Here is a 15,148-nt window from a genome sequence, read left to right as displayed (position 1 = left end):
TATATTGTTATTTCATCTCATTTCGCATAATAAATTTTGCAACACATGTAAAAATAAACGAAAACGGCGAAACAGAGGCAAGAAAACGTGTTTAGATCTTCGTCCTCTTTCTATATTTCATTTAGCACCCTATGTACTGTGATTCTTGCACGAAAAGTTGATTCTTGCTCGAAGTAATCTATACGCTTTTCTATAAACCAAAGAAATGGTTGTGGTTTCCTCCGCGTTCTCCGCGCCGGCTGAAGGAATCCTTCTTCAGCAGCCATCGGTGAAGCTGCTGATAAATGATCAGGAACTGGGCACTGGAACCCTCTTCATCACTGAACAGTACGTTAAATTTGATTACTACTGCGACATTCTTTTAAAATGCGACATTTTCCAGACTTGAAAATGTTAGGTGTTCTTGGTGTTTTTTCTTGGTTTGAAATGTGTATCTGTATATTTTTGTGTAGAAACATAACTTTAAAATAGATGCACCATGAATATACTGCTTTAGGATTCAAATTAGTTTAAGATGACCCACCAAATGAAACTCTTTGAATGTCTCATTAGCATCCAAAACTCTGTCATAAGCTACTCAATTTTTAGTTTTCAACTCCCCTAAGTTTTCCAATAGAAACAGTAGTATGTCATAAGTGTTCTTGAATTGTTCCAGGAATGTAACATGGGGTGGCGGTGTGCTGACGGCCGGCGGTGCAGCCCCGACTATCTCTCTTCAGTACCCCACCATATCTCTGCATGCTATCCAGAGAGAACCTACACCAGCCCTGTACATGGTCTTGAACTATGAACTCAGGTATACTATACTTTTTCTTCTTAGAATGCTGGTGACAAACACAAGACAGTAGACTAGGCTTTGTCACCGTAGTTAGCTTAAGGATTATCCACTCAGGAAAGCTTTTGTTGCTAACTGCTCAGGTTGTGACACTATAAAGTACAGTTCTTACATCACTGGCCGAGCCAAGCTCCTTTTTTGCAAACCCCATTAACTAATAAATAAACTATAATACCCTTTATTGTTAGTTTATTTAATGGTTCAAACCATTTAGAATACTGAAATATAATACAATGTTAAATATCCACAGACTACCAGAGCTGGGCATTGTTGGTGGCTCCGGAGATGCCAACGAGGATGATGATGACTTTGACGCTGAAGAGACTCCCATCACACAGCTACGGTAAGCATTCAAACTTTGTCAAACATAAAAGCTCCTTCAATACAAGGACTTTATAAAATTTGGCTAAAAGTGCATAGAACACTGCCTACCAGTGATATTGTCGAGCCAGTCACAAGCTTTTGCTGAGCTTATAAGGGTGGGAATAATTTGTTAAATGGGACAGGGGCTATGTCTGGCAACCACCCCCTAAAAAGACTTTTAATTAAGACCTATAAAACTAAAACCCCCTAAACTTTATTTTAAGCCTTATTTTTATTTTATTTGTAATAACTTCATCACAAATTCACAACTCATCACATCCTTACTGCTGGGGTAGAGGTCTGCTTCCAATGATAGAAGAGTTTTAAGCCTAATTGGTCCCATTCAAGTTGTCTAATATTTTTATGAGGAGTCCCAAGACACGAGGTTCGCATTACTAATTACCTGCTTCAATTGACAGTACACATGGTTGAAACTAGCTATGTAGATGTAAAACCATTTAAATGGTAAATGGTTGGCTGGCCTTGATGCACTCTTATTGATTTCTTGGGATGTACGTTATGTAAGCCAGTTGCTTCTGTGAACACCATTGCAATGGTTAGGTAGGCATTAGGTTTTTTAGTCACATATGGTTTTTGAATTATGGCTAAATGGGTGTTTAAATACCCCAGCTTCTGATGAAATACTGTGATGTGTTTAATTCAGAAGTCATAAAACATACCCCATTGATACTTTGGACCCTACCACAATAACTTAAGATACTGTTTAACACATGTTTAGTGCTTCCAAAAACCTGATAAATCCGTAAAATTTTGTATTGTATTATAACTTGGTAAACAATGTTTAAAAAATATATGGCAATACAGTTTGTTTATACCAATAAAAATTATTCTGCCCAAAAAAAAGTGACCTGGTTTTAAAAATGATATGTAGATAATAGACCGCCTGTGGCCCTAAGTCTAAGTGCCTGTTCTTCCAGATTCCTGCCGCAGAGTGAGAACGACCTGCAGCCGCTGTACACCGCCATGAGCCAGGGCCAGGCTCTGCACCCGGACCCTCAGGACGAGGTGGACGATGAGGACTCTTACATGGACGGAGAGGAGTTTGATGAAGGTATTGTGACCATAGAATGCCATAGATGGAACATTGAAAGTAGATTGGCATAGAGTTTGTGATAAGTAATAAGTGATAACATAGTATATTTTTTTGTATTTACTACTTAATTGGGCTGGTTTTAATTGTTTTAAGATCTCGATTATGTTGAACTTACGCGTACAGCAGTTTCTTATGCATGTTCGAACCTAAATAAAGATCTTTTTATAATGAACAAACTGGTTCTTATCCCTGAACAGTGTGCATGCCTATTAGGCGTTTGCTGGGACGCCAGCAAGCCGCGCAGCAAATCATAGTGTAATTTAAAGTCATCATATAAAGAAGAATGGCGAAACCTGACCCGCTTTGCATAAGTTAGCAGCCACTCACCAAACCTATTTTAAGTTATTGATAAAAATGTCTATTATCAGGGAAAAATATTTAAAAAAATCTAAACCATGGGGTTCTTGAGATATTAGGGTTCAAAAGTAAATTAATGAAATATATTTTTTTCGTTAAATAAGATTTTGCTGAATGGTACACGCACAAATAAGTTTTATAATCTAAATCATGGGATTCCCAATTCATAGCGCATCTCAAAATGTATTACATGATTTTATTTATGCAAATAATATAATAATTATTTTTGCACATTTCACACTCAGAAACCTATTTTTATAAAGAGACCAATTTCAAAAATTATTTCATTCTATTCAAGTTCCCGTTATACCGAAGTAACATAAAATACTTTTTAGCCAGGAATTCCCACGGAAACACTTTTAAAATCAATTTTTAGCTCGAGGGTAACATCTAGTACAGTAGAAAGACTTGATCTTTCAGCACTTATATCTTCGTTCTCCCATGCCTTATAATAATAAAATTAATACCAGTACATGCTGTAGTCACGGACTACACATCAGTGTATGTTTCATCAATGGCCGCTCTGGGTCATGGCGCCATAGAGAAATGGCCATTCTCCTTTAAACTACTCTTGTTTTTTATCACACTCTTATACCCTATTATCTCTGTCTTGCCTGCACCGCGCTTCTCTCTTCTTCCATGACGTGTTTCCCTTTCTGCGCAGGCGACGAGGAGTTTGAAGACGCCGTGGAGCGGACGCCCGAGGACGCGGCCGCGGAGCTGAGCCTGCTGCGCCTCGCCAACTCCAACGGAGACAGCTGCCAAGGTAACCCACATCATCGTCATCATATATATCCCATTCCACGGGGAAAGACATCTGGGCCTCGAGTTTCACCTATCAAGAAGTGAAATCGAAAACGCAGATTTGTGTGGCGCGGAGCTAGTACAGCTACTTACCGCTAGGTAGCGTGTTTCCCGCTCCATACAAATTTGCGTTTCGATTCCACTTCTCGATAGGTGAAAAACTGGCACTCGAGGCCCTGATACAAACAAAAACTACCCTTATTCGAATGGGTTCTGTCAGATTTCTTTCCCCGTGAAATGGGATATAGCAGTCCACTGCTGTACGTAGGCCTCTTCCATAGCACACTGGAAGCTATCTATAGCTTACTGCATCCAATTATTAGGTACCAGCCACCTTTCGCAAGTCGTCACCCCATCTAGCCGAAGGTCATCTTACACTACGTTTGCATACGTCGCGTCTCCACTCTAGAACACGTTAACCCCATCGTTAACCAACATGTCTATCTCATAATCCATCCACCCCTTTGAAAAACAATACGAACTATATGGAGTGTCTGTCCAAATGTAACAAATAAATGGTAACTTTACAAGTGACCTCTTATTTTGAATAAGTTGAATATTTGTGACTTTGTTCATTGGTACAAGGATTGTCATTTAACGTCTGCAACGTTATCAACCATCAATCATCCACTGCTGGGCCACTCTCCACTGTTTCTTACAAAGGTTATTTTTCAATTTCAGAAGAGGAAGATGAAGCTATTGGTGATAATCCATAGACATTGGCATGACATAGAAGGAGGTCGGACGCTGGGACGCAGAAAACGGAGTCAATCCACAGTAAAATATCAGTACAGTAAAGCCATCCTGTAGTAATTATTGCACTTCAAGGTACGCCTAAATCTATTTAATTGTATTTATCTACTTGTATTGTACGTACTACTACTTTGTATAACTTTGTTCTTTCTTGATGGATATGAGTAGTTTTAAAAGTGATTCGTCTGAATGTTTATACTTTGTCGGCCTTAGTATTTGGAATACAATGTGTGAATGATCATCGTATAAAAATATAATGAAGAAAAACGTCATATCTAAATGTTGCGTCGTTAGAGAAAAAAAACACGTAATTATTTTTGGTTACACAAAAAATGCATTTCTACTCAAACTCAATAAATAAAATATGTCTCGAATAATGTTTGCAAATTAAATATTTTTTCTAATAGATTTTACTGCATTGTATAAACAAAAGAAGGCAACGCACATCTCTTGTGAAATAACCTTCAAATTAATGAAAAGCTACGAACGCAAATAGTAAAACTAAAGAAACCCAATTATTGGCGATTGGAACAATAAGTTGCACAGTGCCTTTACAAGTCAAGTTAAGTTTAAACTATAATTTGCTTGCGACATGACAATAAATTGAATAAATACTATCACAAAAAGTTAAAGCGGAAAAAACCGAAAATCTTTAATAACATTTTTTACACATCACTTTATTTTATTGATTTCCTGGGTTTTCCACTTTGGATTCTGAGGAATTATTATTTTCAAAATGGCGTCTTAACTAAACATTCCTGTGAGTGTACGAATGATTATTGTTATAATTAAAACAGCTAATTTCACAAACGTATACGTTTGTTATTTGAAGTTGCACTTTTGTACTGTGGATTTCAGCTAAGGATCTGTTCACAGCACAAGCTGTCTCATAGTTTTATATTCTAATTGTATATTTTTATATGAAACTAACTTAGATCCTGATGCTATTGTATTTTTCTCTTATTGCTAAGTAGGTAGAACCAAACTTTTATGATAATTAATAATAAAGTATGTTAAAGTGAACATAATTATTTAATCATTTCAAAACCCTTACTTACTTAAATCCTTTAAATAAGCAAAGAACCAATACTTAAATCTCGCTAAATTATAAGGGGGTAGCAAAGGGTATATAAATAAAACAACACAGTTGTATATACGAAAGTTTTTTTTTTATAATTGGGTATATTTACAATAGATTAGTAAGTAACAAACGTGAGTTACATATGGTTACTGAAGAGCCTGTATTCATTAGCAACGTGACATTCATTATCTGTAGATAGGTATTTGGCAGTCAAATTTGGCTCAGTTGTTGGAAAAATATTAATATTTAAGATATTCATTTGCTACTGTTTCTTGACATGTTGTAAATTTTCTTAGGAGTAAAGTTTTTTTTTACATTTTTTTAAGTAAGTAATGATTACTATGGAGAAATTTAATTACATTTAAATAGCTCTTGTAACGGTCATTGATCTTAGACAAACCAGTTTTATTAAGGCTTTTTCAATACCACAGACTGCCAAAGACCTATTGACTGTTTTTTTTAGTGTTTTCTATGTTTTATTTTATCAATGGACATGCACCACACCTGACACACGTTACCTAGTACACTATATTTACCAGAATTCGTACATACATACTTTAATTGGAACGCCAATGAACGAATACTTAGAATAGTTACATACTGGATTAGCAGAAAAAACATAAGTAATAAATATTTAATAACAACTTGAATGGATTTAGCTATAAAACTTAAGGACGGATGTAAAATAAATAAGATCTTAAAATATTCATAAATAACAAAAAGCTTTTTGAAAAACAACTCAGTTATCCAATAAATTAAAGATAAATTGTTAACTATCATAATTAGATACTATTTTAGACGAATCGTGTTACAAGAAATGGAATTATTGCCTTAACTAAGTTACTATAGTGGCTTAAACATGTACTCCTTAGTTTAATTATAAATATTACAACGAATCACTGTGGGGTCGAAATTAAAATACGAAACAACAGAAATGGTAAAAAGAAACATGAAAAAATCAAACAACATCACAGACACCTACATTCACCTATCCAATAATGACTTGAACATGAGATTCCTTCTGAATATCATAAAAATATCCCTTAATATTACAATTAACGCTCCACAATATCATTCCGGTGTAACAACCTACTCTGAATTTTCCTAAATGAGGCGTCATTCAAAAATAACCCTTCACACTTCCTTCCGTGACTATAGCGCTTCGTCATTAAAAGGACTGGCATCTTAAGTTCAATTTCGCGTGCTACGACGCTTTATTACCTAAATATTTTCATACTAAAGTCGTTTTTATGACTTTGAACTTAACAGTGAGTTTTTTTTCATTTGTTTTGCCATTATAGTCATACTTCCCATGCAAGAGTGTTGATAATATAATTAAACACGTATGGCACAAAAGTCTCACCAAGGACGGGCCAAACTCACGAAAACGACCGTTAAATTTAAACCTAACTTAGAACAATCGTATCCGAATTTTAGGCATTTTGAAAACGAAGTGAAAGTAGAATAAAGTTTCCTTGTATATTTTTTCCGTGACTTGCAAGTCTTTCTCCCGGTTCCGTGAGTCTCCAATGCGAGCGCCATTCTATGAAATGTTCATTATTCTGAGTGTAGACGAGACGGGGCGTTGTAAATGGTTTTAGGTAGGAACTTATTTCATTTCTCAATTACCCAATGCAAGAATACGAAGAAAACTTTGGATTTAACAATATAATGGTACTTTATCGTGTTTGAAATGCTTTGCACTCGCATTGGTGACCACTGAACAGACATTCACCACCCACCACTTGAAACATCTCGATACCACATACGATTACGCCTAAATTTTATTTACTCGACTTTACTGTACAAAACGCTTAATCATTCGTAATATTTGACCTATATTTTTTTAATTAATAAGAATTGTTTGCCTCAAAACAACAAGTCCCGCGCTTAGAGCCGGTATTACGTACACTTCATAGAAGGATGAACCGATTCCACCGCATATTGCACTCTCCCAGCGTCGCTACATCAACTAACTATGGCAATACGATCATTCAACTACAAAGAACCCCTTATCTACCTAACTAACCGCCGGCGCGCGGCTCCGTAACATTACCAGACAATTATCTACCAGATAAACAATACAAGTGATATACGAAAGAGTGCAGCATAATAAATTGTAAGTCTGCGCTTACAACATGTTATGTGACGTCGTTGCCGTTCTGTCGCCATATCGACAGTCCTACCAAAGTATCACACAGTATTTAAATAAGTATGGCGATGCGCTAATCAGCCCGCACGCTCGTCGCGCCAGTCAATCATAGTTCCTCACTCCGGAACGTAAAAGAAGGATTGAGCAAATACGTGGGGCTTGACTGCCGGCCTAGACGAGGCAGGGGCGGTCGCGGCGCGCGGGGCGGGGCGGTCAGGCGGCGGTGATGGCGTGCGGGGGGGGCGCGGGGGCCGCCACCACCGGGCTGTCTACGACCCCACACGCCTTCAGCTCCGTGAACACTTCAGTGAAGAACCCTGGCTCCGAGTTGATCCTAAGCATGTTGAAGCTCAGCCTGTCGACTATTAGCAGGCAGCGGTCCCAGAATTTGTCCTTTGAATCTTCGACGAGGAAGGGTTTGAGTGGGTAGGAGATCTCGTTACCCATGTAGGAGTAGGACAGGTAGAGGCAGGTGAGCACCACGGCCTGCAGCTCCTGCGGCCGGGCGATACGGTCGCCGTCCACCAGCTCCCGCACCAGCATGTACACGAACACCACGTTCGCCGGGTTGATGAACGCCACGTCCTGGAAGTAGAGAAATGTGGGGTTGAGAAAGGGAATTTTTTTTTAGTTAAACACATTTATTTAAAAAAGCACAAAACAATTTACAGACACATAGATTTGCCAAACCGTGAGGTTTGTTGGCAGAAATGTCTGGGTAGGACAGTGTAGTTGGGGACGCGGACGGTAGATCTGATGATATTTGTATTCTATTATATTATCTGTGGGGGTGTAAGTACCTGTACCTGGCTGTCTCGAATGAACTATAAAAAAATATTTAGTAACTATAGGATTCCGTTCTCAAAGATCAAGAGACAATAAAAAATTCTCAACAAAGCAGCTACAAAAATCCATATTAGCTAATTAGTTACCTTTACGTTGACTAGAGTTAAATTTATAGCTGTTTCATGCTTTAACTTAGTTGGACTGAGTTCCAGTGAAACTAAATATCATCTGATAAGAAAAGCCTTGAAAACTTCTAGAGCTGTAGCTGCCAAGTACCTACTTCGTGTTTTTTTTCACATATGGAAGCTAGAATACGAATGACGGTCGAATGGCGTAGTGGTTAGTGGCCCTGACTGCTATGCCGAAGGTCCCGGGTTCGATTCCCGGCTGGGGCAGATATTTGTTTAAAGACAGATATTTGTACTTGGGTCTTGGGTGTTGATATTTATATTTAGTATCTATCTATCTATGTATTTGTGTAGATATAACAGCTGTCCGACACCCATAACACAGGTTCTGCCTAGCTTGGGGTCGGATGGCCGTGTGTGAGATGTCCCCACATATTTATTTATTTATTTATTTAATAATATAGCTATAGCTTATAGGTGAAGCATGAAAACCTCCCCTACCCCGACACATGTGATATTATTATAATTATGAGCTCAAGTTTTGACTTCGACCTCTATGACGTCATATCTGTCCTATCACCTATTTATCTGTAATTAATGTAATACCTACAGGTGGTATATTGAATGTTTCAAGTATTGAAACCATTGGAAGCAAATTTTCTAAACTTGGACCGCATTACTCATTAGATTACCGCACTAGGGTCCACCAACCCGCGCTAGGCCAGCGTGGTGGACTAGGCCTAAAACCCTTCCTTCATTGGAAGGAGACCCGTGCCCCAGCAGTGGGGTCGTGATGGGTCGTGATGATGACTCATTAGATGGTGCCATTTTCTGTTTGTGCTTATTTAAGGAAATCATCTATAGAATATCGTGTAAATAAGCATTTAATCGTAACAGAAGACGTTGAAAATACTTAAATACAACAGTGAGTGTACTCTGCAAAACCAATTTACCTGGTAGCAGTACCTACACCAGGAAAACAGTGTTCCAGAAATTTAATTTAAAATATCAAAATCTTTATAAAGAAGCAATATAAAGTGTTTTGTTCTGAGAACTAAGCAATACTTACAAGGAAGTTGAAAGCGTTTTTACGAAAGACTCAACTTCCTTGTGTTTTCAGAATTTGTTTGGAACAACTTGTAAAGTTTTCACGTTTTACATGGTACTTGCCGTCTAACAAGCGATAGGTCACGCGGCGTTTTTGACCAAAGATTTTTTTTAACTTTCCTATAGTACGGTCATGTGCAGAAAAACCTGTACCCCCTCTCATAGTAACAATGCTTCTGAGAGGGCTCAGATTGATCTGCCTTATACTGTACCTTAAGGCGGTTCTCACACAGCCCCGCATCACTATGCGTGTTGCGTGAACGCATGAAGCACTTTCAGTGTGTTGGACTGTGGTGCGTGTTTTCTATACAAACGGAGATATTCACAAGGAACGTTCGGACACGCATTTACGCAACATGCAGTGTGATGCGTGGCAGTCTATTGACACCGTACACGCGTTTTAGATTTTGATTGTGACATGACGAAACTGACGATATTGTTCTCTCGTCTATAATTACGAGTATGTTCAATTCCGTTTGGCGCCCAACACGGGACCATAATATAATTTTCTGTTATCTAGTTAAAAATTCAAAGTGCAAACTGCCAAGCTAATGATGCCAGAAAGGTTTTCCTTGTAACGATCAGATGAAAATGTTAGTTAAGTTTTTGGCTCCAAGCCATAATTGGCTGGTCTTTTCTGTGTCTACTCCATTATTGGGAATCATTTTACGCTTTCCGTTCGTACGAATTCTGTATAACTGTGACATCTAAAACATACATGCCTATAAGTATTATTGTACTTGGCATTGGTTTGGTGTATGATAAAAATAAGAATGTCGCTTAACTAAACTGTACCAGAGAGGGTTTTCAAAAAGAAGAAGAAAGGAAGGGGTGATTGGGGTGAATAATACACTAACATAACACTAAATACGTTATAGTCGTGAACTTTCAGCTAGGTAGGCAACTTATTAGGTTGGCATCTACTGATAAACTTTCGTGTTGTTACTATGTGTAAGTAGGTTGTAAGTATATGGTGTAGATAAATATCTCATTATATACCAACGTACCCATAATATCGGTAAAATAATGTATTTTTATGTGGCTTGTTGTTGTGTATGCTGATGTAATTGATATTTTATTGGAGAGATATTTTTTTATCAACTAATAAATCTGTTCGGAGTACCTAATAGGTACTTTGATACTTATCTACATAAAATAAACCAGGTTAATAGATAAATTTAGTTGGTGCTTAGCATTATTTAATATTGTAAAAATATTGAGGCTGATTCCGAGGCCATAACACTATAATACAGAGATAGGGCCGCCAAAACATTCAATAATTTATTCGCACTTATGATTGAACTGTAATTTTCCTGGTAGAAGGTAAATACAATATTAGCTAGGTAACTGCGATCATATATTATGATGTGATTTGCATAATATAGCTAATATGTACACAGGAATAGAAATAAGATCTAAAGATCTCCTGATCAAACTGAAAAACTTTGCCCGAGAAACATACCTAGCAATACCTTCATTGCCTAATTATAGTATAATAAATAATAATTCGAGCATTCCCTAAGCCAAAACCTGATCAAATCGAAAGAAATATCCGCCTCTAAAGTGTTGTTTATAAATAAACCAACTCCCGAGGCGGTCGAATCGATTGTTATCCCACTAACCGAATAAAATCAGCCATTCCTCCCCAAACACCACCGATATCCGGCCTTTCATCTGCAGATAAAAAGGACAAATAGTACGGCTAAAAGACTGATGTTTCTTAGACGGCGTTGCGTGCTTGTATCGATTTTAAGCCACAACTGAGGTGGCGTGGCCCTTTCAATGAACGAATACCTATACACTTGCCTATTACTGCAAACCCTAAGCCACGGGGAAAGACACCTTACTGCGTTGTACTACGAGCTAGGAAACCGCATGACTGGATATTAGACTCACCCTCAGTCCAAGGGAAATGTGGCTTTATGATTAAGGGAGTAAAGGCTAGTAAAAGTTGGTAGTAAGGCAGACGAGTGTACATACAATTGTATAGCTATGTTGATTGATGCAAGTGTAGTGAATGTAGTGGGTGATGGGTCGCGATTATCTGGTCTTGCTTTAATTATTATGTAATTATTAGGGACTGTCCATTCATACAAAAGCTTTTTGTGACTATAAGGAAAACCGTTGATGGTATAATCTCGTTCTGTTACGATATAACTTAATTGGGCGTATGTGTTGTAATAATTTGGTAATTATTGTACGTAAGTAGACACCTGAAATATTTTATTGGAACCACAGATATATAGTATTAGATTGGAACAGTACCTTGATAGGTACTTCAAGTATAACCCTGTGCAGTTTAGCTACAAATAAATTTTAATGCTTTCCTTAACCACCAGACCTATGGCTAAATATGGGTAGGTTTTTGAAATCCACTTTGAATTTTTCCCCATTATTAATTCAGCCTCTTGGCGCTACATTACCCAGCCGCATCTTGACTTACGCTAAAGGTTCTGTTAAATATTTAAGGGACCACTTTCGTCGAAGGGCATTTTTTTGTCTTCAGCTTAAGATTTGGAAGATTTAGTATAAGTACGTATAGGGTGGTTAAATTGACCCTTTAGCTTCTAATGTGATAGATTGTGTAAGTAATAACATAACTAGTAAGATATTTAGGGGCTGAAAAAACAGTATTACAACTTTTTATACCATAGTAAGGTACCTACTGGTTAGGTGGTAGGAAATATGCTACGCAATACGCACACATCAGTCACATGTCAGCTTAGCCGGCGTAACCCTGGCCCAGCCTATACCTAGAACTTGATCGGCCCGCTGTGGCTTAGGTAGAGAATATGCCATTCCTCAAAATGTGAAGACAGCTCAATTCTGCCAGTGCGTGTCGCTAATGATAATGTTGGTTTGTTAAGAAGCGTGAACACTGATAGTATGGATTATTGATTTAAAGGATGCCCTATAAAGAGGCTCATCACTCTGAGATATTGGACTACCTTCAGAAAAAAATATGGTCATATCATAACTCATAGCGATAAGAATTCCAGTGGAGGCTGAATTGGCAATAGGCTATATGAGCCTCTGAGTAGAAACCTCAAACAAGGAATTTTATAATGGCTCTATATTAACAATGTCATTTTCAAACAAACTATGTCCAGCAGTGGATGAATTTTAAAAGATATCTTGAAATCATGACCAACATTACGTGATTTGTTACGTAGAACACTTTTGTTCATTAACTTTCAGTGACATAGTGTAGATTTCACATAACATAATACTGAAATTATGTTTCATATTGGTTTTTCATTTTCAAATTGGGTCAAAGCTGTTAAATTAATAGCTAACTGCATGGTGTTCAATTGATTACATAGAACATTCGCTTCATATTTCGTTACGGTGATAAATAATACTTGCTTACTACGTATAGGGATAGGGGTATTAGATACGTCCTGCCACCGAGCGATTACATTAAAAACATTTTCTAGGGCGTGTTATACCTACTAGCGTTAACTTATCCCCAATAATATCTACTTAGGTGTAGACCGTAAGTATCCTGTGGAAATTCATTAAAAAAGTCACCTAAGCTAAGTAGCTAGTATAGCCTCCCAACTGCATTAGGTATGCTCACAAATAAAAATTACGATACCGTTGTATCCTTTAAATAAATAAGTATCCAAGTACCTATGTAAACAAAGACAACACATCCTGAAGGAACAAATACGAAACAGAACTCAGAAATGTAAATAAAAGATAGTTTCCCACAACAAATCTGCGCTAATGCGCACAGACAAAGCGTTACCTTGAAAGGAAGCCCGTGATATGTGATTTGTTGTGGTACGACTCATGATCGATAGCATGCACACTGAACCTGACTCAAACCCTACACTATTTACACTGCAGACAATAATTTCGCGTTCGCAGTCACTACAGATTGTTATTGATTGCTTCCACTTGACAATAATTGAGAGTTTGGAGCGGACTGGATCAATACTGCTACAACGGAGAGCTTAGGAATAGACATACGGAGGCTGTATCGCCTTTTGTGTGTGGGTTTCTTATCGAATAGCTAGTGAGGTACATAAATATGTCGTATACTGAGGACCTGCAGGCTGCTGTACCATCCTCAATGACTCACAGTTGGAGAAAGTCCAGCTCGATATCAATAGAAGTTATTTCATTTTGTTATGCATCGTGCAACAGCTTGTGATGGCACCTACAGCGCCTTCTAGGAACTCATTATCTAAAGCAGTAAAGGATGTGGGTAGTGACCTGCCAGCCCTGCAGCAGCAGCGAGCGGTCCACGGTGCGCAGCCACATGACGGCGTCGCCCGCCTGGAAGTCGCGCAGGCGCGGGCAGCGCGCGTGCAGGAACACCCCCAGGCACTTGAGCAGCTCGCTGGTGGACGCCTGGATGACGGTCTTGCGCGGCGCCAGCGGGGGCGCCGCCGGGGCCGCCTTCTCCGCGCAGCACACGTTGTTGTTGAGCAGGCTGGCGCGCGCGGCGGGCTCGGGCGCGCGCGGCACCGGGTTCCTGTTGCGGTCCAGCGCCAGCGGCGCGTTGTCCGCCAGCGGCGCGCGGAACGTCGTCACGCTCTTGCTCTTGCATTCTAGCTTCTTCTTGTTGTTGTTGGCCGTCGAGAACCGCTTCCAGGACAGCGCGTTGATGAACAGCGAGTGCTTCTTGAGGTTCTTCTCGAGCGCCGTCTTCTCGGAGATGATGCGCGCGGCGTCGTCGAGCGTGGCGCGGCGGTCGTCGCGCGGCGGGTCGCGGTTCTCGCGGTTCTTGGCGTTGTTGAGGCGCTCGTACGAGTAGGCGAGCGGCGCGCGCTCCGGCGGCGGCGCCACGGCCGCGGGCCGGCGCTCGCGGGGGCTGAAGCTCAGCACGGTGCCCATGAGGCCCGCGCGCGTGCACCCGCTAGGTGGGGGCATGCATGGCGCTCGCTCGGGCGGCGCGGCGGCGGCGGCGAGAGTGCGGTCCCGCGGCCGCCGCGCCTGCGCCCGCTATCGACCCGGCGGCGCGCGCAGCCAGCTGACCGCCCCCGCCCCCGCGCCGCCGCCCCCGCCCGGTAAACAAACCCTCGCCACCCACCCGCCCCCGGATGCCACCCTCCCCGCGATTCGAATAACTTGAATTTCAATAATAAGGCACGCTTAGATTAGGTAATGTTTGATCGACTTGAGCAATTTGTGCCACGTGTAGTTTCTGTTTTAGACAGAGGTTCGTGATCGATCGGTGCATCCCGCCCGGGACTGTCAGCTCGCGATGACCTCTGTGACCTACTTGTGTTTGCGTCTCATTTTTCTGCCACCTCCGGCACCTGACGGCATTAGGGCCGACGTGGCGTAAATTGGCTATGTGAGCGAGTACCTCGGCGGTCCAAATAGCATCCAAACTGAATTAGGTCCGAGCTCGCCGCCGGGGTTGTTTCCTCTAATTGGGCAGTTTCCGGCGGATGTAGGTTGATGGTTCATTTTGAGAACTAACCTGGCTGCTACCGGACATATGAGTCAAAGTAGATATTTTCCGCCGTGCAGGTACTTGGTGTATATTTGTCGGCGGCGGCGCGGGGCGCGGGGGGAAAGCTCGGAAAGCTCATTGTTTATTATTCCTTTGTTCGAGCGTGGATTATGCTAAGTAAAGATGCAGTAAGATGTTTGGGTGACAAATTATGCACCCCGCGCCCCGGCTAAAAGCATTAGCTTGATACATTTATTA

At 40.2% G+C, this 15,148-nt stretch overlaps 2 protein-coding genes across 2 annotated transcripts; one reads left to right on the top strand and one right to left on the bottom strand.

Moving 5' to 3' along the window:
* Positions 1–41: 41 nt before the first annotated feature.
* Positions 42–4,514, top strand: LOC105383451 (methylosome subunit pICln). Its single transcript, XM_011553499.3, has 6 exons — positions 42–327; positions 656–796; positions 1,086–1,178; positions 2,137–2,270; positions 3,334–3,435; positions 4,155–4,514. Exons 1-6 carry the CDS (start codon positions 206–208, stop codon positions 4,187–4,189), a joined length of 627 nt encoding a protein of 208 aa, XP_011551801.2. The 5' UTR covers positions 42–205; the 3' UTR covers positions 4,190–4,514.
* Positions 4,515–5,373: 859 nt separating this feature from the next.
* On the bottom strand, positions 5,374–14,426 carry LOC119693465 (cyclin-dependent kinase 5 activator 1). The gene is made up of 2 exons (XM_038117017.2): positions 13,702–14,426; positions 5,374–8,044 (listed from the first exon to the last, which is right to left on the bottom strand). Exons 1-2 carry the CDS (start codon positions 14,359–14,361, stop codon positions 7,673–7,675), a joined length of 1,032 nt encoding a protein of 343 aa, XP_037972945.2. The 5' UTR covers positions 14,362–14,426; the 3' UTR covers positions 5,374–7,672.
* Between the last annotated feature and the right edge of the window lie 722 nt (positions 14,427–15,148).

This window comes from Plutella xylostella, chromosome 3 (genome assembly GCF_932276165.1).
Source record: "Plutella xylostella chromosome 3, ilPluXylo3.1, whole genome shotgun sequence".
NCBI classification, from domain to species: Eukaryota; Metazoa; Arthropoda; class Insecta; order Lepidoptera; family Plutellidae; genus Plutella; species Plutella xylostella.
The sequence above is the reverse complement of the archived record's forward strand: the minus strand, read 5'-3'. Positions and strand labels throughout refer to the sequence as shown.

What these genes read in the sequence shown, in the direction of transcription:
- LOC105383451 (XM_011553499.3), top strand. Translation starts at nt 206, where the DNA reads ATGGTTGTGGTTTCCTCCGCGTTCTCCGCGCCGGCTGAAGGAATCCTT. An exon ending in CGGAGAGGAGTTTGATGAAG is followed by an intron (nt 2,271 to 3,333) that starts GTATTGTGACCA and finishes CTTTCTGCGCAG; the next exon opens with GCGACGAGGAGTTTGAAGAC. An exon ending in CAACGGAGACAGCTGCCAAG is followed by an intron (nt 3,436 to 4,154) that starts GTAACCCACATC and finishes TTTCAATTTCAG; the next exon opens with AAGAGGAAGATGAAGCTATT.
- LOC119693465 (XM_038117017.2), bottom strand. Translation starts at nt 14,361, where the DNA reads ATGCCCCCACCTAGCGGGTGCACGCGCGCGGGCCTCATGGGCACCGTG. An exon ending in TGCTGCTGCAGGGCTGGCAG is followed by an intron (nt 8,045 to 13,701) that starts GTCACTACCCAC and finishes CTCTACTTCCAG; the next exon opens with GACGTGGCGTTCATCAACCC.